At 43.4% G+C, this 24,728-nt stretch overlaps 1 protein-coding gene across 1 annotated transcript in view; it reads right to left on the bottom strand.

Annotated features, from left to right (window-relative positions):
• The window catches only part of IFT43 (intraflagellar transport 43), a 103,415-nt gene that overhangs the window by 58,240 nt on the left and 20,447 nt on the right, over window positions 1-24,728 (bottom strand). The window contains exon 3 of the mRNA XM_055435510.2: window positions 711-775. Coding sequence (XP_055291485.1) covers window positions 711-775 — 65 coding nt within the window. The remainder of the gene's footprint in view (window positions 1-710; window positions 776-24,728) is intronic.

Here is a 24,728-nt window from a genome sequence, read left to right on the forward strand (position 1 = left end):
AAAATATGGATGAACTTTTAAAACATTATGCCAAGTGAAAGAAGCCACTCTTAAAGGACCACATAATACAGTTAAGTCCCCAACATATGAACCTTCAAGTTGCAGACTTTCAAAGATGAAAACATGCACGCCAGTCCCTGTATGCTAGCTGCTGTACTGTACTTTTCAAGGTACTATATTGTAAGATTAAAAATGGTTTTTTTTGTGTGTTTTTTTATGTATGCATTATTCACGTGAAAAGTGTTATAAACCTATTACAGTACAGTACTATATAGCTGACTGTGTCACTTATGTACCTAGGCTAACTCTGTTGGACTTCTCAACAAGCTCTCAGAACAGAACTCACCTGTATGCAGTGGACTTATGGCATATGATTCCACTTACACGAAATGTTCAAAAATGGCAAATCACAGAGTCAGAAAACAGGTTGGTGGCTGTCTAGGGCAGGGGAGCTTGGAGGGGAAAGGGCAGTGATTGCTAACGGGTATGGGATAAGAAGGGGTGGTATTAAAAATGGACTAAAAGTGATTGTGGTGATGATAGTACAACTCTGGATATACTAAGAACGACTCAACTGTACATTTCCAATGGGTGAACGATCAGGAATATGAATTACATCTCAACAGAGCTGTTATAAAAAAAACAGAAGAACAACACAGGAGCGCAGGGTCCCCCATTCCACCCCGCAACCCTGAGCTGCCGGCACTCACTTGGAAACCTTCACGGAGATGTCTGTCCAGCCTCCTCGCAGGCAGGGTGGCTTGGGAGGCGGAACCTGCAAGGGACAGAAGCCAAACGAAACAGTCACTCAGCATCAGTGTTCCAGCAAACTGGGGTGGAGGTTAAGGTCACCCAAACTGACCTTCAGCCTACCAAAAGCTTCTGAATAAAAATACAATATTATGAAACCTGGGTGCTTTCATACCTTTCACACCAGGAGGGCAGTATAGCACTGTCAACTGAAAGCCCTAAAAATGCTCACACTTTCTGAACCAACAATTTTAACCCCAGGAATTTATCCCAAGGAAATAATCAGAGAGAAATGTAATGTCATTTTTTAATATAGTAAATAACTAGAAACAATCAAGTGGGTTAGTCACTCAGTCATGTCCGACTCTTTGCGATGCCATGGACTGTAGCCCACCAGGTACCTCTGTCCATGGGATTCTCCAGGCAAGAATACTGGAGTGGGTTGCCATTTCCTTCTCCAAGGGATCTTCCCGACCCAGGGATCAAACTTGGGTCTCCTGCATTGTGGGCAGATTCTTTACCATCCGAGCCACCATGGAAGCCCTCAGAAACAATCAAAATGGACATCAATAAGGAATTAAGTAAATCATGAAATACACATGTGAAAATACTAAACAATGCTGCTGCTGAGTCACTTCAGTCGTGTCCGACTCTGTGTGACCCCATGGACGGAAGCCCACCAGGCTCCCCTGTCCCTGGGATTCTCCAGCCAAGAACACTGGAGTGGGTTGCCATTACCTTCTCCAATGTGTGAAAGGGAAAAGTGAAAGAGAAACTGCTAAAAAAAGAATACTTAATGATATGAGTTAATGATATAAATGTTATATATTATATAATGAAATAAATGTTAACTTTTTGAAACACATTGCAAAACAGTACATGCTTCTGACTTTGTGAAAGAAAATCATATACATAATACCATACATGATTGAGAGGGAATCCGGTGATAGAATTAAGGCAATTTTTCTTCTTTCTTCTTTATGTATAAATTTTCTAATTCTTTTTTCTTTTTTACCAGTCAACTTATACCACTTTTATAAACAGAAAAGTAATAAAATAAAAGTATAGGAGACAAGCTTGCTTCAAAGATACAAACTCAATCGGTGGGTTAAAAATCTACTTAAGTTATTTGGGCAGGACGCATTCACTTGCAATAGATACATCCAGAAACCCAAGTCCAGGAATTCTTGTCTAACTATTTCAACCAAAAAGACCAAGGTGGGAATGGACCAATCTACTGAAATACATTGGACAAAAGAGCAAAAGCCTTTCCTATTTTGAATTACCCAGGACTCATCTAGGACTGCTGAGTTACCAACTTTCTTTTTCCAAGAACCTCACATAATCATAACTGTTGTTCTCAGTCTGAGGAGATTCTTATATAAGTGGACTAAAATGGTGGCTGACAAACTTTTTCTAAAAGGGTTAGGTGGGAAATGTTTTTGATTTTGTGGGTTGCAAAGGCTCTGTTGCAGCTACTCAACTCTGATACTGCAGGGCAATAAACAGCCACAGACAAGAATTAAACACCTGAGTGCAATGTGTTCCAATAAAACTTTACAAAAACAAGCATACATGTGTGCTCAGTCATTCAGTCATGTCCGACCCTTTGAGACTCCATGGACTGTAGCCTGCCAGGCTCCTCTGTCCATGGAATTTTCCCAGCAAGAACACTGGAGTGGGTTGCCATTTCCTTCTCCAGAAACAAGAAGTTGGCCAAATTTTGAGGGAAGTATGTAGTTTGCAGTCTCTGGTGCTAAAATCACTGCAATATCCTCTCAATTTGTTGCTTAAAACCTAACTTGCAGCTTTAAAATTTTTTTATTTATTTTAATTGGAGGCTAATTACTATACAATATTGTGCTGGTTTTTGCTTTACTTCGACATGAATCAGCCACGGGTGTACATGTGTCCTCCTCCATCCTGAACCCCCCTCCCACCTCCCTCCCCCCCACCACTCTGGGTTGTCCCAGAGCACCAGCTTTGAGTGCCCTGCTTCATGTATTGAACTTGCACTGGTCATCTATTTTGCTTATGGTAAAATACATGTTTCAATGCTATTCTCCCATATTGTCCCACCCTCACCTTCTCCCACATGGTCCAAAAGTCTGTTCCTTACATCTGTGTCTCTTTTGCTGTCTTGCATATAGAGTTGTTGTTATCAACTTTCTAAATTCCATATATGTGCATTAATATACTGTGTTAGTGTTTCTGACTTAACTTTACTCTGTATAATAGGCTCCAGTTTTGTCCACCTCATTAGAACTGACTCAAATGCGTTCTTTTTTATAGCTGAGTAATACTCCATTGTGTATATGTACCACAGTTTCCTTATCCATTCATCTGCCGATGGACATCTAGGTTGCTTCCATGTCCTGGCTATTATAAACAGTGCTGCGATGAACACTGGAGTACATGTGTCTCTTTCAATTCTGGTTTCCCTGGTATGTATGCCCAGCAGTGGGATTGCTGGGTCGTATGGCAGTTCTATTTCCAGTTTTTTAAGGAATCTCTACACTGTTCTCCATAGTGAACGTACTAGTGCGCACTCCCGCCACCAGTGTAAAAGGGTTCCCTTTTCTCCACACCCTCTCCAGCATTTATTGTTTGTAGACTTTTTGACGGCAGCCATTCTAACTGGCATGAGATGGCACCTCCCTGTGGTTTTGATTTGCGTTACTCTGATAATGAGTGATGTTGAGCATCTTTTCATGTGTTTGTTAGCCATTTGTATGTCTTTGGAGAAATGTCTGTTTAGTTCTTTGGCCCGTTTTTTGATTGGATCATTTATTTCCTGGTATTGAGCTGCATGAGCTACTTGCATATTTTTGGAGATTAATTCTTTGCCAGTTTCATTTGCTATTATTTTCTCCCATTCTGATGGCTGCCTTTTCACCTTGCTTAGAGTTTCTTTCATTGTGCAAAAGCTTTTAAGTTTAATTAGATCCCATTTGTTTATTTTTGTTTTTATTTCCATTACTCTGGGAGGTGGGTCATAGAGGATCTTGCTGTGATTCATGTCAGAGAGTGTTCTGTCTATACTTTCCTCTAAGAGTTTTATAGTTTCTGGTCTTCCATTTAGATCTTTAATCCATTTTGAGTTTCTTTTTGTGTATGGTGTTAGAAAGTGTTCTAGTTGCATTCTTTTACAGGTGGTTTGCCAGTTTTCCCAGCACCGCTTGTTAAAGAGATGGTCTTTTCTCCATTGTATATTTTTGCCTCCTTTGCCAAAGATAAGGTGTCCACAGGTGCGTGGGTTTATCTCTGGGCTTTCTATTTTGCTCCATTGATCTGTATTTCTGTCTTTGTGCTGCATAGTGTCTCGATGACTGGGGCTCTGTAGTACAGTCCAAAGTCAGGCAGGTTGATTCCTCCAGTTCCATTCTTTTCTCTCAAGATTGCTTTGGATATTCAAGGTTTTTCTGTGTTTCCATACAAATTGTGAAATTATTCGTTCGAGTTCTGTGAAAAATACCATTGGTAGCTTGATAGGGATTGCATTGAATCTATAGATTGCTTTGAGTAGTATACTCATTTTCATTATATTGATTCTTCCAATCCACGAACATGGTATATTTCTCCATCTAATTGGGTCATCTCTGATTTCTTTCACCAGTGTTTTATAGTTTTCTATATATAGGCCTTTTGTTCCTTTAGGTAAATTTATTCCTAAGTATTTTATTCTTTTCATGGAAGGAGAATATAGCAAAAATCAACAAAACTAAAAGCTGGTTCTTTGAGAAAATAAATTAGACAAACCATTAACCAGACTCATCTAGAAAAAAAGGGAGAAGAATCAAATCAATAAAATTAGAAACAAAAGTGGAGAAATCACAACAGACATCACAGAAATACAAAAGATTGTAAGAGACTACTATCAGCAACTATATGTCAATAAAGTGGACAACTTGGAAGAAATGGACAAATTCTTAGAAAAGGATAACCTTCCAAAGCTGAACCAGGAAGAAACAGGAAATCTTAACAGACCCATCACAAGCATGGAAATTGAAACTGTAATCAAAAATCTTCCAACAAACAAAGGCCCAGGACCAGAGGGCTTCACAGCTGAATTCTACCAAAAAGTTAGAGAAGAGCTAACAGCTATCCTACTCAAACTCTTCCAGAAAACTGCAGAGGAAGGTAAACTCCCAAACTCATTCCATGAGGCCACCATCACCCTAATCCCAAAACCAGACAAAGATGCCACAAAAAAAGAAAACTACAGGCCAATATCACTGATGAATATAGATGCAGAAATCCTCAAGAAAATTCTCGCAAACAGAATCCACAACATATTAAAAAGATCATACATCATGACCAAGGGGGCTTTATCCCAGGGATGCAAGAATTTTTCAATATGTGCAAATCAATCAATCTGATAAACCACATTAACAAATTGAAAGATAAAATCCATATGATTATCTCAATAGATACAGAGAAAGCCTTTGACAACATTCAACACCCATTTATGATAAAAACTCTCCAGAAAGCAGGCATAGAAGGAACATACCTCAACATAATAAAAGTCATATACAACAAACCCACAGCAAACATTATCCTCAATGGCAAAAAATTGAAAGCATTTCCTCTAAAATCAGGAACAAGACAAGGGTGCCCACTCTCACCACTACTATTCAACATAGTTTTGGAAGTCTTAGCCACAGCAATCAGAGAAGATAAAGAAAAAAAAGGAATCCAGATTGGAAAAGAAGAAGTAAAACTGTTTGCAGATGACATGATCCTCTACATAGAAAACCCCAAAGATACCACTGGAAAATTACTAGAGCTAATCAATGAATACAGTTAAGTGGCAGGATACAAAATTTATACACAGAAACCCCTTGCATTCCTATACAGTAACAACGAGAAAACAGAAAGAGAAATTAAGGAAACAATCCCATTCACCATTGCAACTAACTTGCAGCTTTTTAAGAAAACATTCCTTCAACGTGCCAAAATACATTTAACTTCTGATGTTTTTATTTTACACCAAGATGCACTCCCTTTCCTGGTTCTCCAGTAGCCTGCCAAGGATGAGCTCCATCTGGAGCCTGAGCCTTTCTGTGGGGAGAGGAAGAACCTGCTGGAAAGGCCTGATGGAGGAGAAGCCAAGACTTGGAAAGCCTGCATCCAAAAGACTTAACTCCCGAGAAACCTAGGCAGTACTTTAGAGAAAACCAACGTGAGTAATGGCACTTTGTACTCTCAGAAATGACAAAAATGTAGGAGTAGAAAATGAACTATTGCTTAGACTCTCAGCAGGGAACCCACAGAAGATGAAGGAAGAGATCCCACCATCAATTCCCAGTCCACACATCCTTTTTTGGTGTCTCTGCCACCCACACACACCTGTCCCCAGACTGGATGGAGAAGCCTTTCATCCCAAGACCCCTCTTTCCTTAGACACAGCTGATTGAACTAGGGGTGCACTAGTCAGACCCAGTCAGAAACAATTGAGTTCTTGGTCCCGGAAATCTGGAACTGAAGCTCAGAGGTTAGGCTGCTTGGACAGCACCGAGTGTTGGAACTGTAAGGACCAGCTGGAATCAGAATAAAGTCAAATGGACACAAGCCAAAGCTGTGTATTTAAGCAGAGATGAGGAACCCTGTCTTGCTCAGCTCTTACTGTGCTTGCAAAGGTTAAAGAGATCAGAACCAAACCATATCAGGCACCCCCAGGAGGTTTTACACCAATCTGGCTCACAGCTTTCTTCACTATGCTTTTGCAGATAACATCCCACTTTCCTTTACCCAATGGTAGGACCATCTTGTGACGAGGAGCATTAATGAATCTGGAGGTCACAAACTAGGAACCACAAGTTTGGTCTGGCCAAACAGTGGCTTTTGTCTGTTTTTAAATTTAAATTACCATTTTAAAAACTGCAAGATTTCCACACAAAACAGCAGTTTCCGGCTTCTCTCGGAAAACTGGAAGCTCTAACGGTTCTGGGGCTGAGCAGCAGCTGCCCTCTGGTGACTGGACATATGCCTTCCAGTTTGCCACAGTCCCCACCCATCCTGCCTGTCAAGATGCACTCATTTGAGTAACCACTAACCTGTTGAGGGGTTAAACGAGTGACTATATGGTAAGTGCTCAGAGCAGTGCCTGGCACAAAGTGCGTGCTGGATCTTTACTTACTTATAGCAGCAGCATCACTAATATTAGTCAATATAGGAAAGGTTAGACCACGTGTAATAAAATACACTACACCATCTGGAGAAGGATGTGGGAGCAAGATTCCTCTGAGCCTGGCCTGAGCTGTCATTTTGATGATTAATCAATCATATGGTTAATAAAGTTCCCTAAGATTCCCAGGGCTTCCCTGGTGACACAGCTGGTAAAGAATCTGCCTGTGACGTGGGAGACCTGGATTCGATCTCTGGGTTAGGAAGATCCCCTGGAGAAGGGAAAGGCTATCCACTGCAGTATTATGGCCTGAAGAATTCCATGGACTATACAGTCCTTGGGGTCGCAGAGTCGGACACAACTGAGCGACTTTCACTTTTACAAGATTCCCAAACCCAAAATGATCTGCTTTATCCTCTTCAACCACAAACCTCAGAAAGTCACAGCTATTGGGAGGATGAGTGAGAATCCTTTCTGCCCAGAGGTCACACAAAGACATGTTTCCTCTCATCTTCTTTCCATTCCAAAATGGTGCCAGCTGCTAACACAGCAGCTTCCAAACAGAAAGACCACCACCCAAGAGTCACTCCTCCACAGCCAGAAGACCTTAACACCTTGTCCCCAAATCAAAGGGGCTTGTGTACTAATAACTGAAGACTTCAGGAGCTGACATAATGCTGTAAAAACTGCATAGGCCGCTTTTCCTCGAGATCATTAAGAGTTACAAAGACCTTCTCTACACCGAATGGGCAGGGTTTAACGGCCTTCCCTGCTCCCCACCAGGAGTCTTGGCTACACTTGGGAGAGGGCGCTGAAGTGGCTGGGAGATGGGGGTGGGTAGAACTCAGCTCTCTGCAAGGTGGGGCTTGGGTGTTTAGCAGGGGTGGGGGTGGCGGGGGTGTCTTTTCTGATGGGAAATCCCTATGCTCATGATTTAGTACCCTGAGTCCAAGGGTGAGAAAAACACTGTTTTGTCAATCTTCCTACTATGAGTCTCGTTATGGCCGCCCACAAACACCCCACCTGCATGAGACAGGCGTCATTAACCTCCACTCAGTCATTCAGTTGCTCAGTCGTGTCCGACTCTGCAACCCCGCGGACCGCAGCACCGTCCTTCACTATCTCCTGCAGCTTGCTCAAACCCATGTCCATTGAGTCAGTGAGGCCATCCAACCATCTCATCCTCTGTCGTCCCCTTCTCCTCCTGCCCTCAAACTCTCCCAGCATCAGGGTCTTTTCCAATGGGTCAGCTCTTCACATCAGGTGGCCAAAGTACTAGAGCTTCAGCTTCAGCTTCATCATCAGTCCTTCCAATGAATATTCAGGGTTGATTTCCCTGAATTTAAGATTGACTGGTTTGATTTCCATGCTGTCCAAGAGACTCTCAAGAGTCTTCTCCAGAACCACAGTTCAAAAGCATCAGTTCTTCGGTGCTCAGCTTTCTTTATGGTCCAACCCTCACATCCGTACATGATCCAGTGATAAAGGCTCCTTCCCAGAATTCAACTTTGCTCCTCTGTGGAGAGCTGAGCATTGCCCTACACACACCAGGTGAGTTAGAGAAAGCAGAAGACATCATCCCTGTTCTCAAATGAGACCCCAGTTCAGTGAGGCCAGGAAGACACAGAACTCAGGGTGTATCAGGTCTTTGAGAAATCTACGTGGTGGACATCTGGCTTAATCTGAACCTACAAAGGCCACACTGGAGAGGGGACGTAGGCATCAGGATGGAGGAACTGGGGGGTCCTTCCAGGGAGAGGCTTCATTCAGGGTCCAAAGGTGAAGCTTAGGAGGAAGCCCTTGGCTGTGGGGTGGTTCCACTGAATTTTGCCACTTTCTCATCACCTGTGGTGGTTTTTACTGGGCCATACTCTCCTGGGGCATCGTTCAGGCAGTGCTCTGACAAGCACGCATAAGCTTGCAAGACAGGACTGAAGGCTACACAGAATCGTAGCAACATGGGCAGTGCTGAGGACAAGGAGACTGACAGAAGCTTTATGGAGTAAGTGGAGCTTGCCCTGGATTGGGAAGATAAGCAGAAACGAAAAGGAAAAGCAATCCAGAAGCAACCCGAGAAGGTGCAATGCCACCACGACAGCACAAAACACATGGGCTGTAGCAGATGCTGCTCCCTGATCATCATCCTGCTGAGGAGCCGAGGTCCTCAGCAGCTACTGTATACAGTACCGGCTGGAAGTGAAAGCTGATGCGACTTGATCATAATGGAGTAGTTTAAAATCAGGTGTAAATGATCTGTTTGAAAATATAAGCGATGACTGGCTTTTCACAGTACGATTTACTTCTGGGTTCTTCTGTGCAGACTGTCTAGCCCCTGAAAGCCTGGCTCCTCTCCCTAAAAGCTATGATGATGTCATGGAGACACCTGTTAGCACTGTTTCAGAAAGAGCCCAGAGCTGTCTCTCCAGGACAGTCTGAAACACGGGACACACTCTAGACCGAGACGCTGTTGTTGCTCCTTTTAGAATCAGCTGCCAGGACTGCTACGTTCTCCCGGCTGTGGTGACAGGGCAGATGCTGGGGGCACTCTGGGAGCCGGAATGCTCTCCCCAGCACACAGTCAAAGCCCAGCCCTCACAGGGAACTCTGAGAAACCATCACCCTTCATTACAGAGCCCTCCATTCGGACCAGGGGAGGTCCTGCCCACACCTGGTGGAGACGTGAATGTATAATTTATTATTTCTCAATTTGTGTGTGTCTGATGTCTTGGTGCAAAGGCCTAGGTGTTTAAAGAAAAAGGAATTGACTCTTGCCCCATCCTTGAAACCAGAAACTCAGTCTAAGACAGTGGTGACCTTTTTCATGGGGCCCACAAACACAGCAGTCCTCCTTGACCAAGCACTTGGGAAGACACTACCAATCTGTATGAAGCATGGCTCTGGAAGGAGTCTGTTTCCTAGCCTTGTGTTAGGAAAGAGGGGGGAAAAAAAACAAAACCCTGGATAGGTGAGAGGGTAGGGCTCAAATGGATCTTAAAAATGAAGAGAGGATCTAGACCTAGAATTCAAAAGCCCTGGTTTATTCTTCACATTGCTCCGCTTCTGAAATTCAGAGGCACAGCCCTAAGACATCTGCTGGGCAAACGATTTCCAATTTTGGCAGATTTAGTGCCAGGTAACATTACCCAAACTTGTGTTGTTGTTGTTGTTAAAAAAAGAAAGAGTCTTAAAATGTACAACACCATAGGGACAGAAATAGGAGTGGGTGACGGTAGCCCTGAAGCAGTGCATCCCTCGCGTTCTCTCCTAAAGCTGGAGTCATGTCTCGAGTGTGGGAAAGCGGCACAGCCTGCCGGGGCTGCCGCCTGATGGACGGAGGGGCCAGGACCCCGCATAGCTCCTGGAGAGAAGCAAAAATGTGCTCTCTCCAAAAATAAACAGGGGCAGGAATGACTGCGAGTAAAGGGTTGGAAGCACGTGACCAGTGGTTGCGGTCCTGAAATACCAGCTTTCGACAAAAAGGAGGCAGAGAGCAGGAAACTCAGGAAACGGCCACTTTATATGGTCTCATCCGAATAGGCAACGATTCAACTAACTGGAATTACCAAGTCACAGGGAGCCTCGAGGGCTAGACTTGTTTCTGATCTTTATATGGTTCCCCCAGATTCTTAAGATGCCGAAATAGAAAAGACACTGCAGTGCCAAAAAAGGAGCCTTTCGAGTTTAGAAACTTCTCACACACTCTCAGAAGTCCTGGAGAAACCCCACAGTGTGAAGCAGTCCAAAATCCAAACTGCATCCTATTTCAAAAAAGCCAGTCCAAACGTATGCGTGAATTTCCAACAGAAAAGACATTCAGTTCAGCAAGGATCCATAGCACACCTCACATCTCCCATCTTCCAGCTTCTGGGGGCCATACACCTCCCATGTTCAACCCTAGCTAGAAACAAACTTCCTTTCCTTTCTCCAGCAACCTGAAGAAAAGATGCAGGAAAGCTTACGTGCTTCATAAAAGAGAAGATTAACCCTTATTAATATGTGCATACGCTGTAGAGGCGGTGTGTATTCTTCAAATCTGTTCACCATGCACAGTTTCATCTCTTTTTAAAAAAATTTTTTTGATGTAGACCATTTTAAAAGTCTTTATTGAACTTGTTACAATATGGTTTCTGTTTCATGCTTTGGTTTTCTGGCCACGAGGCATGTAGGACCTGAGCTCCCCGACCAGGGATCAAACCCACACCTCCTGCACTGGAAAGTGAAGTCTTAACCAGTGGACCACCAGGGAAGTCCTCCACAGTTTCATCTTTGCCAATTTCTCCCTCTAGACTCACACTGGGTCTGAAAACTAATTCACCACAGACCTGAGTGTTCCCCTCGTGGGTTTAAGGTCATGGCAGGTAATGGGCCATCAGAGCTTATAACTGAACCCTTATGAAGAAACGTAGCTCTTTCAAGCTGTAACAGACCCAATAAAATGCAAGATCTATTTTAAGCATGAGACAGAAACCTGACCACCAAGAGATGCTAAAGCCACTAAGTGATTGATTGACAGGGAATCTTACATTCTCCTGGTGTCAAAGAATCACCCCAAGTGTGTGCCAGGTGTGAGGGAGAAAAATGTTCCTTAACAAAAGATATCTATTGGCCTCATAACTCAGGGATCAAACTTAGTCTGTGAACGGTAGGGACCAAAGTACTGCCACTAGAGGCAGATGGTGCCACCCAGAAAAAAATGTTGCCACAGAGCCTTCACTGGGAATGCAATTAAGCCTTTCAGTCTGATGACTTCCAACCTGCTTACTGCAGGTCGGGTGAGACAGGAGGAAGTTTAGTGACACTAAGGAAGAAAGAACCAGAAAAATCCAGCACGAAGGAAAATAAGGGGCTCCAACTCTTCAAAAAGTCACCACCATTAAAAAGGGGATGAAAAAGAGACTTAAGAGAGAGAGAAACTTAGTGGAGTGGTTCTTGATTGGACCCTAGTTTGAAAAAAATTAGCTGTAATAGATTATTTTGGAGACAAGTGGGGGAAATGAACATGGTCTGGGTAATAGATGGCACTAGGGAATTGCTAATATTGTTAGGTGTGGAGTTGCGGATTTAGAGGAAAATGTCCCTATTTCTCAGAGCTTGTGCACTTAAGTATTTAAGTGACATTTCGTGATGGTGGCTCTCAAATAGTTCAGCAAAAAGTTACAGTGTAAAACATGTAAATACATATTTTTAGGTATTTTAAAAATTATCATTTAAGCAAATATGGAAAATGTTGAAAACAGCTGAACCTAGGTGGTGGGTCTATGTTTTCCACAGTACTATCGTTCCTACTTTTCCAGATGTTTCAAATTTTAATGAAAAGTAAAAGCTAAAACAGAAAAACTGGATGCATGAAGTTTAGGCTAACAAAAGGGAAAAAAGACAGAGGTGGTGGTGAGGACAGCTCCAGTATGAGGGTTGTTCACGGGTAAATCTGCTCAAGGAAGACCTGGGCCAAACAGGAACAGAGACCTTCTCCAGTTTGGAGCTGAAAACTCCTAACAGCAGCATCCTGTAGGCCAGAAAATAACTCTACACCCAAAGGACCTGGTCAGATCCCTGCCAGGGCTAGATGTGATGGGAGAATGAGTTTATAAATAAAAGTGCCTCCCCATGCCTCCTACCCCCACCCCTCAGTCTACTGTCTTTTAATTGTGTATACATGCATACATGAAATTTGGGTAAAGAAAAAAAAATGTGGTAGAAAGAACACTAGGCTAGACTGCTTCTAATCTGGGTTCTGTTTCTGACTCTGCCACTAACTAGTTTCATGATCCTGGATTTTAATTCACAATAGAGGTGACTCCCCCCAGTTCTGTAATTCTGTGATTCTTTTGAGTCTGTGAAATTGATATCTTTCAATTCGGGGAAAGGGTATCTAGGCAAAAAGATGTAAACGATGATATGAAATGTTTATCAATTTGAACATGTATGAAAGGGAAGGGGACGTAAAACAGAGAACACAAGGTTACAGAGAGAAATGAGACTATGTAAGCACGAAGACTGCATCAGCCGTAAGACACCCGAGGCAGTGAGGAGCGACACGATCATCTATCACTAATAAGCATCATTTGATTTGCACAGGAAGGAGATCAAACCAGCCCATCCTAAAGGAAATCAACCCTGAATACTCATTGGAAGGACTGATGCTGAAGCGGAAGCTCTAACACTTTGGCCACCTGACACAAAGAGTTAGACTCATTGGAAAAGACCCTGATGCTGGGAAAGACTGCGGGCAGGAGAAGAGGGTGACAGAGGATGAAATGGTTGGATGGCACCACCGACTCAATGGACATGGGTTTGAGCAAGCTCAGAAGATAGTGAAGGACAGGGAAGCCTGCATGCTACAGTCCATGGGGTCGCAAAGAGTCGGACATGACTGAGCAACAGAACAACAAACAATTATAAAGATGGCCAACACCTACTGAGGGTTTACTCCACACCAAAGCTTTAGTAGGATTACTTTGCAGAATCCCTGTGACCCACTGCACTGCCCATCACCTCATAACAAGTTTCCTCACGAGGAAACTGAAGCTTAGATAACATTAACTCTCCTAAGATCATTTGAGCGGTACAAAATGGAGCAAGGGTTCAAATCCAATTTGCTTTCTGACACCAAAGCTTCTCACTGAACCGGATGGTATCTGACTTCCTAGATGCTCAGTGCGTGTCGGCTAGCACAGGCTTGAAAGGACACAGCAGCTACAGAAAAGAATCTGTCTGGGCTGCAACAAAGTGCCCAAGTGCAAGAGAGACTAGCTCAATGACAAGGGTAAAGCCTGGGAAGTCTAAACCAAAAGGAACATCTCCTTCATATATCTTCTGCGCACAAAGTACAGTTGACCGTTGAACTATACTGGTCTGAATTGTGCGGGTCTACTGATTTGCAGATTTTTTTTCAATAAATACAGAGCAACACAATCCATGGTTGTTTGATTTCATGGATGAGGAACCATGGATGAGGAGGGCCGACTATGGGACTTGACATCTGTGGATCTGGATATCCGTGAGTGGGAGAGGGGTGTCTTGGAACCAAATCTGTACCCACTGATAATATAAATACGTTCAGTAAGGCAGAGAGGCTTGGTCTGACCCTTACCTCTTTAGTGAGGCGTAAAGTCAGGATTAAAACCAAAGTAAACTACAACAGCTTGAATTCAGCTTGAGTAAGGCTGAATTCAACATAAATCTCTGTACCGAGAAAGCAGCTGTCTCTTTACTGCACATCACAGATATCCTCCACATACCAACAGTCCAGGGCCATGCCATGCTAAGTCGCTTCAGTGGTGTCCGACTCTGTGCGATCCTATGAACTGTAGCCTGCCAGGCTCCTCAGTCCATGGGATTCTCTAGGCAAGAATACTAGAGTGGATTGCCATTCCCTTCTCCAGGGGATCTTCCCGACCCAGGGATCAAACCAGGGTGTGTCTTACATCTAACCTGCATTGGCAGGAGGGTTCTTTACCACTAGCACCACCTGGGAAACCCCCCAACAGAGCAGTAGCTTTGAAGAATGAGTGACTAGGTGGAGGGTAGGAATTTGCCAGAAAGAAATAAAGAGGCAAAGCTGTCGTTTGAAAGGATTAGTTTAAGGGGGAGGGGAGGGAGGAGAGAGAAAGGAGGGAAAGGAGGGATGCTCCTGCGCTCAGATTCTAGAATCATCTCTTTCTGGCTACGTAAGCCTTGGGCTAGTCACACCTTCACTAAGTCTCTTTTCCCTCTGCACAGAACAAAAGCGGTCTGTGCTCTTTTATGGACCCGCGGTAAACATGGGAGACAAACTTCAGCATAAAGCAGATACTTAGCAAGTGGCTGCTATATTATTTATCAGAAAAAAATAAAAGCAATGAAATGCAATCTTTGGGGGCTTCCCCGGTGGCTCAGATGGTAAAGAATTTGCCTGCGATGCAGAAGACATGGCTTCAATGCCCATGTTGGGAAGATCCCCTGGAGGAAGAAGTGGCAACCCACTCCAGTATTCTTGCCTGGAGAATCCTATGGACACTGGAGCCTGGCAGGCTACAGTCCATGGGGTCACAAAGAGTTGGACACGACTGCACACATGCAGCCTTTGGAGGAAACAAACAAACAAACAAACATAAAACACTTCATTAATGCCCAGGGTTGAGACAATGGGAAGTCTGGGGGAGGTAAACACAGGAGCATCTCTTATTTGGGACTGCCTTGCACAAGTTCATGCCAGGAGTCCAACTCTTACTTTAGTCCACCTTCCCTGAACAGAGAGAAATGCTTTAAAGCTGCCTGAACCAAGAGGAGGAAGCCACAGTTCCTCTGTGCACTGGGAGATCCGTGTGATGTTCAGACAACCACAGTGTCTGGCGATCACTCTCGTGGTGTCATACTTCCCCCAATATTCCCACACGCCCTATCGTAAAAAGGCCCAAATCCCATATCTCAATACAGTCATCAAACTGCCCACTTCAAATGACTCATGCGACAAGGCCACCAGCCATTTGTTGGAGAGGCTGATCCAAAGAGAACAGACTTCGGCCCTCAAATCGTTCTTGATATTCATCCTGGATGTTCCTAATCTGGGTGGCATCCTCTTAATCTCAATTATACCCCTTCCAGTCACTAGAAATCAGCTTTCTCAGGTCTGCGCCTTCCATACACTTGTCAAGAAACGCCCTTGTTTCCCCCAGACTTTCTTCTGTTCAGCCAGAATAAACATTCCTTTAAACTTTCATCATAAATCAAGACCTGTATGTTTGTGTCATTCTCTTAACGCCTGTCAGTTTGTTAAAACCCATCCGGCATGTATGTAACCAGAAGGATGCACAGCGCTGTGGGTGGAAGTGCCCAGCCCTCCAGGAAGCGACCCCTCCCGGCACCTGTGACTTTGGATAAGCACCATCCAGACTCGCTCCCTCAAAGAAATCCAGACTGGGATGACCTGGAACAAGTGGAGAGCAGAGGAGGAAACGGTAACCTCGCTGCTTTAGGAAACCTGATCTCTCATGACCCCTCCAGGGCGATGATTGGAAAGAAGTTGGGGGGAGCGAGGAGCAAGCATGAACCTGTGAGTCATTGAAGTGGGCAGTTTGAGGATGTGCACTGAGATACGAGGCTTGGCTCTTCCTATGGGAGGGCATGCCGGAATAGCTGGGAATACTCCCCCTACTGTGAGAGGCAGAGAGGAATGCCCGTCTGCCTCCCCTACTCTGTTCAGTACCTTGAGACCGCAGACATCACAGGCCTCGTCTTACAGTTCTTTACCCTGCTGTGGTCCCGGAGGTGAGAGGAGAAGATGCTCTGGGTGGGCGCAGGGTCGTGGCTGGCAAGTTAGCCCTACCACCCCCACCCCCGTGACATGGCAAGTGACTCCGGCAATTCTAAAAAGTTGTAACCTTCTAGGACCGTGTTTCCTAAACTTTTAGATTTCACAGACAGCCAATACTTCAAATATCAAGTTTTGTTCGGGGCGAGGGGGCAAGGAGGGGCAGATATGGTTGGTGGTACATGGTGGCTCAGATGGTAAAGCGCCTGTCTGCAATGCGGGAGACCCGGGGTTCGATCCCTGGGTTGGGAAGATCCCCTGGAGAAGGAAATGGCAGCCCACTCCAGTATTCTTGCCTGGAAAATCCCATGGATGGAGGAGCCTGGTGGGCTACAGTCCATAAGGGTCACAAAGAGTCGAACAAGACTGAGAGATGTCACTGAGTTTACAGTTTTTAATTTTGTTGAGAATCTTAAAACACACACACACACTATTTCATCTCACCACTATTTCATTAAAGAAGGGATCTTTTCAAGCTCCCCAAATGAGGAAGGACATAAACCAGAATAGATAATAATCCTTTAAGCTGAATAAATTCAATTTATGAAAAACGTGCTATATTGTTCTTGGTTTGCTCATTTTAGGAAAAAAAAAGTCCTCCTATAGACCAGTGTTATACTCTCTCTCTTCTTCTGCTTTTTCAGGCCAAACCCGAGGATGACTTCTCAGGCTCCCTTCCTACCTTTTCTCACACAAGAAAGGCTGAAAGCCATCTATTCAGCTGCTCCCAGATGACAGTGGCCTGACACGAAAGGCACGGCCTGGGTTCACTTACCCCATAAATCTTCCTACTTGGTTTGAGGCTTTACATGAAGAACCCCTGCCCTTGACATAGCATCCTGCCAACCTCTCCAACTCTAGAGGCCTGCCTTTTTTTTCTTTCCAGTTTTATTGAGATTTAATTGACGTACAGCACCGTACAAGTTGAAGGTGTACAGAATAATGATCTGATTTTCATATATCATGGAGTGACTTTCACTGCAAGTTTAATGAATATCTGTCATCTCATACAGATACAAAATTAAAGAAATAGAAATTTTTTTCTTGTGATGACAGCTCTTAGGATTTACTTGCTTAACAACTTTCATATATAACGTATAGCACTGTTCATTATATTTATCATGTTCTATGTGATAGCTCAGTTGGTAAACAATCTACCTGCAATGCAGGAGACCCCGGTTCGATTCCTGGGTCAGGAAGATCTGCTGGAGAAGGGATAGGGTACCCACTCCAGTATTCTTGGGCTTCCCTGGTGGCTCAGCTGGTAAAGAATACACCTGGAATGCGGGAGACCTGGGTTGGATCCCTGGGTTGGGAAGATCCCCTGGAGAAGGGAAAGGCTACCCACTCCAGTATTCTGGCCTGGAGAATCCCATGGACTGTATAGTCCACGGGTTCGCAAAGAGTCAGACGTGACTGAGTGACTTTCACTTGCACTTTTCATGTGAAATCCCTAGTACTTATTTATCTTATAACTGGATGTTTGTACCTTTTGATTGCCTTTTTCCAACTCACTCTCCCTTTCCCAACTCTGGTAATCACAAATCTGATCTCCATTACCAAGAGTTTGTTTTTTGAAGTATAAACTGACCTATGTTAGTTCCTGTTATACAACATAGTGCTTCGATATTTGTATACATTTGAAAATGATCATCACAATGAGTCTAGTTATCATCTGTCATCATACAAAGGTCTTATGGTTATTGACTATACTCCTCACACTGTACATTTCATCCCCACGACTCATGTATTTTGCAGCTGGAAGTCGGAAGCTTTTAATCTCCCTCACCTATTTATTTCCTTGCCTGGCTCTCTCCCCTCAGACAAACATCTCCTTGTTCTCTGGATCTATAACTCCAGAGTCCCTTCCACACTGACTTTTCAGAGTGCTCAGGACAGCACACGCAAGGATGAGTGCTTACATCCAGGTGACGGAATCCCAGGTCTCTGGGCCTCTTTCCTACCCATGTTTCTGATCATCACTACCAATCCACCACTGGTATCAGAATACTTCCTGTCCCAATAGCTAACATACCTGAATGCCCATGTCAGTTATATCAAGAGAAAACAGACACAATCTGTTTCTGCAACAACCACTCTCATTCTTTTCTTGCCAACAGTACCACTCAACAACCACAGTGTTTTCTGAAGCAATCTCAAAGCAATTTGCAGCTTCTGGATCCAATAATGCAGGAGCAGTTTGTGTTCAACTAACCTTCACATAGATATCAAATATAAACTCTGGACAAAATATATGAAACAACTATTTGAAGGTACTGGAGGGCAAACAAAAGCCGTAGGGGAAACTGGAGGGGATCTGACCCTTGAAAGACAGAACTGCATTGGGTAAAAAAAAAAAATCTGTTTGTAAATGGACTTTCCTTTGAAAGTACACTCTCCAGTCTGGGCAGTGACTGAGCACCTAGAATTCAAGCAGAAAGCTGTAGTTTTATTGGTTTGAGGACAAATTTGGGGCTGCCAGAGTCACTGAAAATAGACCAGGAGAAATCCTGGGAAGGAGGTAGCCCCACATCTGCATATGAACTCCCCTAAAATTCTTTAGTCCATACCTGAACTACACATCCATGGAGAAGAAGAAACTCAGTAAAAAGCAACTGTAGTAGGGCTTTTAAAAAAATGAATGGAGGTAAGATTTCAGCTGCTGCAGCCTGTAGGCAAGACAGAGATTGGAATACGAGTTTCATGTTAAAGGTACTTGGTACACACCTTGGGTTTTCCACTGAAATTCCAGAAAAACCACACTTTAGAGTAAAGTCTATGTCCTGGGTCTATGGTATTTGCTCTGGGATTAAGGCCAAAACCAAAATAGACCTGACCTAGCAAAGCCTAAAACCAGTCTTCATAAATTCAAGGTGATCTGCAAATAATTAAACTGCCTGCTCAAACAAAAATCAAAACTTTCCAAAGAAAGATAATATAACCCAGAGTTTCTACGCTTTATTATCCACAACATCCTGCATACCAACAAAAACTACTTGACACATGAAGAAACATGAAAACCTGACCTATAGTCAAAAGTAAAAATGATAAAACTGATCCCAAGATGACCCAGATACTGGAATTAACAGACAAGGGTTTTAAAATAGCTATTATAATAAAAATGTCCAAGGATTTAAAAGATGCTTATAATGAATGAACGAATGGGAAATCTAATAAAGAAATAGAAGCTATGGAAAAAAAATACGGAAATTTGGAATTTAAAAGTTCAATATCTGAAATGAAAAGTTCAAACTGGAGACAGCAGAAGAAATAATCAGTGAACTTGAAGACAGATCGACAGAAAATACCCAATTTGAAAAACAAAAAGATAAAGGAAAGAGGAAAATCAACCATGCTTCAGGGACAAAAAACACAGGAGAAACCTATGGGACAATAGCAAGCAGTTTAGCAAACAGGCAACTGGAGTACCAGCAAGGACAGAGAAAATGGGGCAGAAAAGATAGGAAACAGTAATGGCCTAAAATTCTCCGACCTGGTGAGGCATACTGATTTACTACATCTACACACTGCAGCAAATTCCAAGCAGAATAAATACAAAGCCAATAGCCTAGGCACATCATAGTCAAACTGCTGGAATCCAAAGAGAAAAGGGAAGCCTTTAATGCAATCAGAGGGAGGAGAAAAGACTTACATAATGGAGAACAATCATCAAACAATAAAGGCAAAGGAATGACAACCTTTAGTGTTGAAAGGAAAAAAAAATTCTCAATTCAGAATTCTGCACTGATAGAAAAGATCCTTCAAAAATGAGGGTAAGATAAAAACACTTTTAGTAGAGCAAACAGAGAAGTTGTTGTTGGCAAACCTGTACTAAGAGAAGTTCTTCAGGCTAAACAGAATGACACTGTTGCAGTGAAAAGGGAAAAAGAGGAAAGAGTTTTTCTTTCTTTTCTTTCCCTTTCCTGAGAACAAAGATAAAAAGTACACCGAACAGGCCCGATGACTCCTAATTTTTACTTTAACTATTTCTAATCTGTAGTTGGTAACTAAATTTGTTTTCTTCAAAACTACCGGACTCTAGGTAAGTTACACCCGGCACCCTTTAACTCATGCTAATTACATCCTGTGCCTCCATCCAGTTCTCTTCAGACCACCCCTTGCAGCTCTTTGCGTTTCCGAAAGGAGGCTGCAGTGTAACAAACCGGAGACAAATGGACCCAATTACCTGGCTACCGGGACTGCCAGACCCAATTACCGGGCAACGTGACGCCAGCTACAAATGTTCTAAAGCAATGCAAGAAGAAGAATGTTCGATTCTTACTACTTTGCTTCTTATCCCTGAGCCCAGACGGTGAGCCCTATCTGTAAAGTCTCTCAGTTCCCCTATGGCAGGGTGGGGGTCGGGGGGAACAGGTCTTGAAGCACCAGCCTGCAGTGTTCTCCCCTCCACCGGCAGAGGATTAAAGCCATCTTTCTATTTCCTTCAAACTCTGTATTTTTTTATTCAGCTTTGGTGGGCAGAGAAAGCCAAGGTTTTGGTCATTATCAACGGTTAGATGGAAATCTGCATCTACAGGAGGAAATGAAGAACAATTACAAAGGTAAGCATTTATTATATATATATTGGTGCTCAGTCAAGTCCAGCTCTTTGCAGCCCCAGGGACTATATAGCCTGCCAGGCTCCTCTGTCCATGGAATTTTCCAGGCAAGGATATTGGAGTGAGGTGTCATTTCCTTCTCCAGGGGATCTTCTCGACCCAGGGAATGCGTCTCAGATTCTTTACCGCTAGTGCCACCTGGGAAGTCCATATGAGTGCATATAAAAGACTACCTTTTTTTCTTAATTTCTCTAAGTGGCAACTGTTTAAAGTGAAATGGCAATCGTATTGTGGGGTTTATAAAGTACGCAATTTTTTTAAAGTATGACATTACTAGTACAGAGAATAAAAGGGGACAAATGGCTTCATTCTGTCACAAGGGTCTCACATTTCATGTGAAATGATATAATACTATCTAGCCAGTGATAAGGATACATAGTCTAATCCCCAGAGCAACCACTAAAAAAATAGTTCAAAAAGCTATACCTAAAAAGCCAACGGAAAGATTAAAATGGAATATAAAAGCAATCAGCCTAACACAGTGACATAATTCTCTATTACACTGGGTAAAGGCATGTGACCAGAAATGTTTCAGTCTGTCGCCAGTGACATTCAGCATTAGGCAGAACCCTTTTCCTGTAAAGTATCATTATTAAAAGAATATTTTATGACCGTCCTGCTCCTTTTCAGTAATTATTGACATGCTACATAATGAGAAGAAATCTACCCTAGCTAATGATTTCAGTGAGGCTTTCCAACCACAATCCCATGGTTCCCAGGCAGATTAGACGTTCTATATTCACAGCCCACCCTTTCCATCTCTTTGCCTCTCTTAAATCCTGGCTTTCCCCCATAGACTTCATTACTCTTGCAGCTCTTTCAGGTAGGGCCAGCTCATTCTTCAAAACCCTCTCAGGATCCCAAGATAGCCCTCCTATCTCACTCCCCAAAGTTCCTCTAGACCACTGCTCTTTCAAATTACTATGGAACATTTCCTTTGAAACTCATATTGTTCAACGACATCACTTCTCTTCCCTCTTCATTCCTGTCACTGATAATTGCCTGAGAGCCCATTGAGCAAATATGTGGGCATTCCTGGGCCACAACCAGCCCCACTAATGTTCACATGTAAAGTCAACGTTCATATGAACAATCCATCTAATGCTTGGCTTCATAGTCCCTGGACCCTTTAAACGCCAATGACCTTGCTAATTTCCCAAATTCGTTATCATCTGAAACCACTCCAATCTGAAATATCTAGCCTTCTTCTCCCTCTGGGTCTAACAACTTCCTTCTTGGTTTCTCTCCCTTCCCTATCAACCCAGCTCACTGCCATGATCCTGATGGTGTTCATTGCCTCCATGTCCCCTAGAACTGCCCCAAACCTGGATCAAGCCAACCTTCTGCATTCACTCTGCTGGGGGGTGTTGTGAGACGTGCACAACCATGCAAACAAAGGCTTCAGAAGTTCAAACTCTGCCTTCTCTCACATGGGTCCCACCTGGGCTCCCTGCTTCCAGCCTCTCCTTTCTCCAACCTATATAATCCACCTATGCACAGGTCCCTAAGAGTTACAGAGAGTTCTCAATGAAGATGAGAAGCCAGCTCTCAATCAGGAGCCAAATCTACACAAGCATTTCAGATACACTGCCTAATAAGAACTCCAAGAAAGAAATCTGAAAATCCAAGGCCTAGTACTTGGCTGCAAATTCTTTTCTCATTACAAGTAAGTATTCACTTTCATACCTATACTGAACTCATAATTTTCAATTATATTTCTTAAAGAAGGTCTCTAAATTGTATAAGTCTCAGGACCCACAGAACCTGGATCCATCCTTGACCAATTATTGTCAGTGTGCTCTTTCTAAAGTGCAAATCTGATTGTATCTCTTCTCAGCTTCAAGTCACACATTTGCATCTAGAAATAATGAAGGGTCTCTGCGCCATACAAAAGAATCAGAAGTTCTTTCTATATGTTCCTCTTGGAGACTCCAGAATGTATGATATTAATATATGCTGGTCACTCCCACACCCATTAACACTCATTTCCAACTTTCTCCCTTAAGCTCCAGATCAAATTTTCAACTGTTTACTCAACAGGTCTCTCTGAAAATCCTGAAGGCGATTCACATTCAACAGGCCCCAAATTAAAACGATCATCTCTTCTTGCTCCCCCTACTGCAGAGACTTAAATTCTCGGTCTCAGAAACATCATCATCCATTCCGTCTTCTCAGCAACATATCGAGTCCACGCGAGACCTGCCTTCCCTCCTACCTCCAACAGCCAATCTGTTACCACCTCTTACCCATCTTCCTTGAAAAATTTCTCTGAGCACTGTCCTCGCCTATTCACCTCTCTGCCAGTCTTTAACTTTTTGTTTCCCAAAGTAGGGTACATATGCCAATGGTGTAAGCAAGATGATTGGGGGTGGTACACAAATATACCTCTTAAAAATTGCCACGTGTGGAATTTCCCTGGCAGTCCTGTGGTAAAGAATCGGCCTCCCAATGTAGGAGACGTGGGTTCGATCCCTGGTCGGGGAACTAAGACCCTACATGCTGGGAAGGCAACTAAGCCCACACACTGCAACTATGGGAGCCTGTGCTGCAGCTAGAGAAAGCCTGTGCACCACAGTGAAGATGCGGCATAGCCAAAAAACAACGAAACACACAGCCATGTGTGTATTTTAATATGTATTGGGAAAAAATATAGCTTTCACGAACTGCACTTTCCGTTCAAAAATAAATGTCTTTAAATATAAACAGGGAGCTGATTTAAAGAAAATTGTTAACACTCATGCGAGTGGTATGTGAACACCCAAAACTACCAGAACAGTCTGGGAATGCCTGCAGTTTGGGAACCCTGCCTGCTTCCTGGCTCATCATCTCAGGAGGAGATGCTCCAACTGCCTCCCTCCCACCAGACTCCCTGCCAACAAGCCCTCCCCCTCTCAACTATCCTCCACGTAGCTGCCAGACTCACCTTCCTAGAAAACGAAGTCAGCAACATCATTTCCTGCTTTGAAATCTTTGTGGAATCCCCACAACATATAAAATAAACCCAAAACCCTCCACTTGGAATGCCAGGACTTCATTCCTAAGACACTGAGCTGTTCGCTGAGTGCTGGAAACACCAGGCCCCTGAGAGACACAGGCCTTAGTATAGCTTTTTCTGCTGCCCTTCCTTCTCACTGGAAAACCTCTCCTCGTTTACTGCAACCCACCTCCCAGGTCACTTCCTTCGTGACACCTTTCCTAAGTCCCAGGCAGGGTCAGTTGCTCCTTCCATGATCCCACTGATGCCACTTAACTATATTATAATTCTTTTGTCTGCAGAAAAGCCAGAGATCAAATTGCAAACATCCATTGGATCATAGAAAAAGCAAGGGATGTCCAGAAAAACATCTAGTTCTGTTTCATTGATCACACTAAAGCCTTTGATTATGTGGATCACAACCAAGTATAGACTTTTCTTAAAGAGATGGGAATACCAGACCACCCTACCTATCTTCTGAGAAATCTGTATGCAAGTCAAGAAGCAAGTTAGAACTGGACATGGAACAACAAACTGGTTCAAAATTAGGAAAGGAGTACGTCAAGGCTGCATAGTGTCACCCTATTTACTTAATTTCTATGCACAGTACATCATGCAAAATGCCAGACTGGATGAGGCTCAAGCTAGAATCAAGACTGCAGGGAGAAATATCAATAAGCTCAGATATTCAGATGACACCACCCTAATGGCAGAAAGCAAAGAGGAACTAAAGAGATCTTGATGAAGGTGAAAGAGGAGAGTGAAAAAGTTGGCTTAAAACTCAACGTTCAGAAAACTAAGATCATGGCATCCAGTCCCATCACTTCATCACAAATAGATGGGGAAACAATGGAAACAGCGACAGACTATTTTCTTGGGCTCCAAAATCACTGCAGATGGTGACTGCAGCCATGAAATTAAAAGACACTTGCTCCTTGGAAGAAAAGCTATGACAAACCTAGACAG

The sequence above is a fragment of the Moschus berezovskii genome, chromosome 9 (genome assembly GCF_049115385.1).
Source record: "Moschus berezovskii isolate FMDL1 chromosome 9, NW_MosBer_1.0, whole genome shotgun sequence".
In the NCBI taxonomy this organism is placed as follows: domain Eukaryota; kingdom Metazoa; phylum Chordata; class Mammalia; order Artiodactyla; family Moschidae; genus Moschus; species Moschus berezovskii.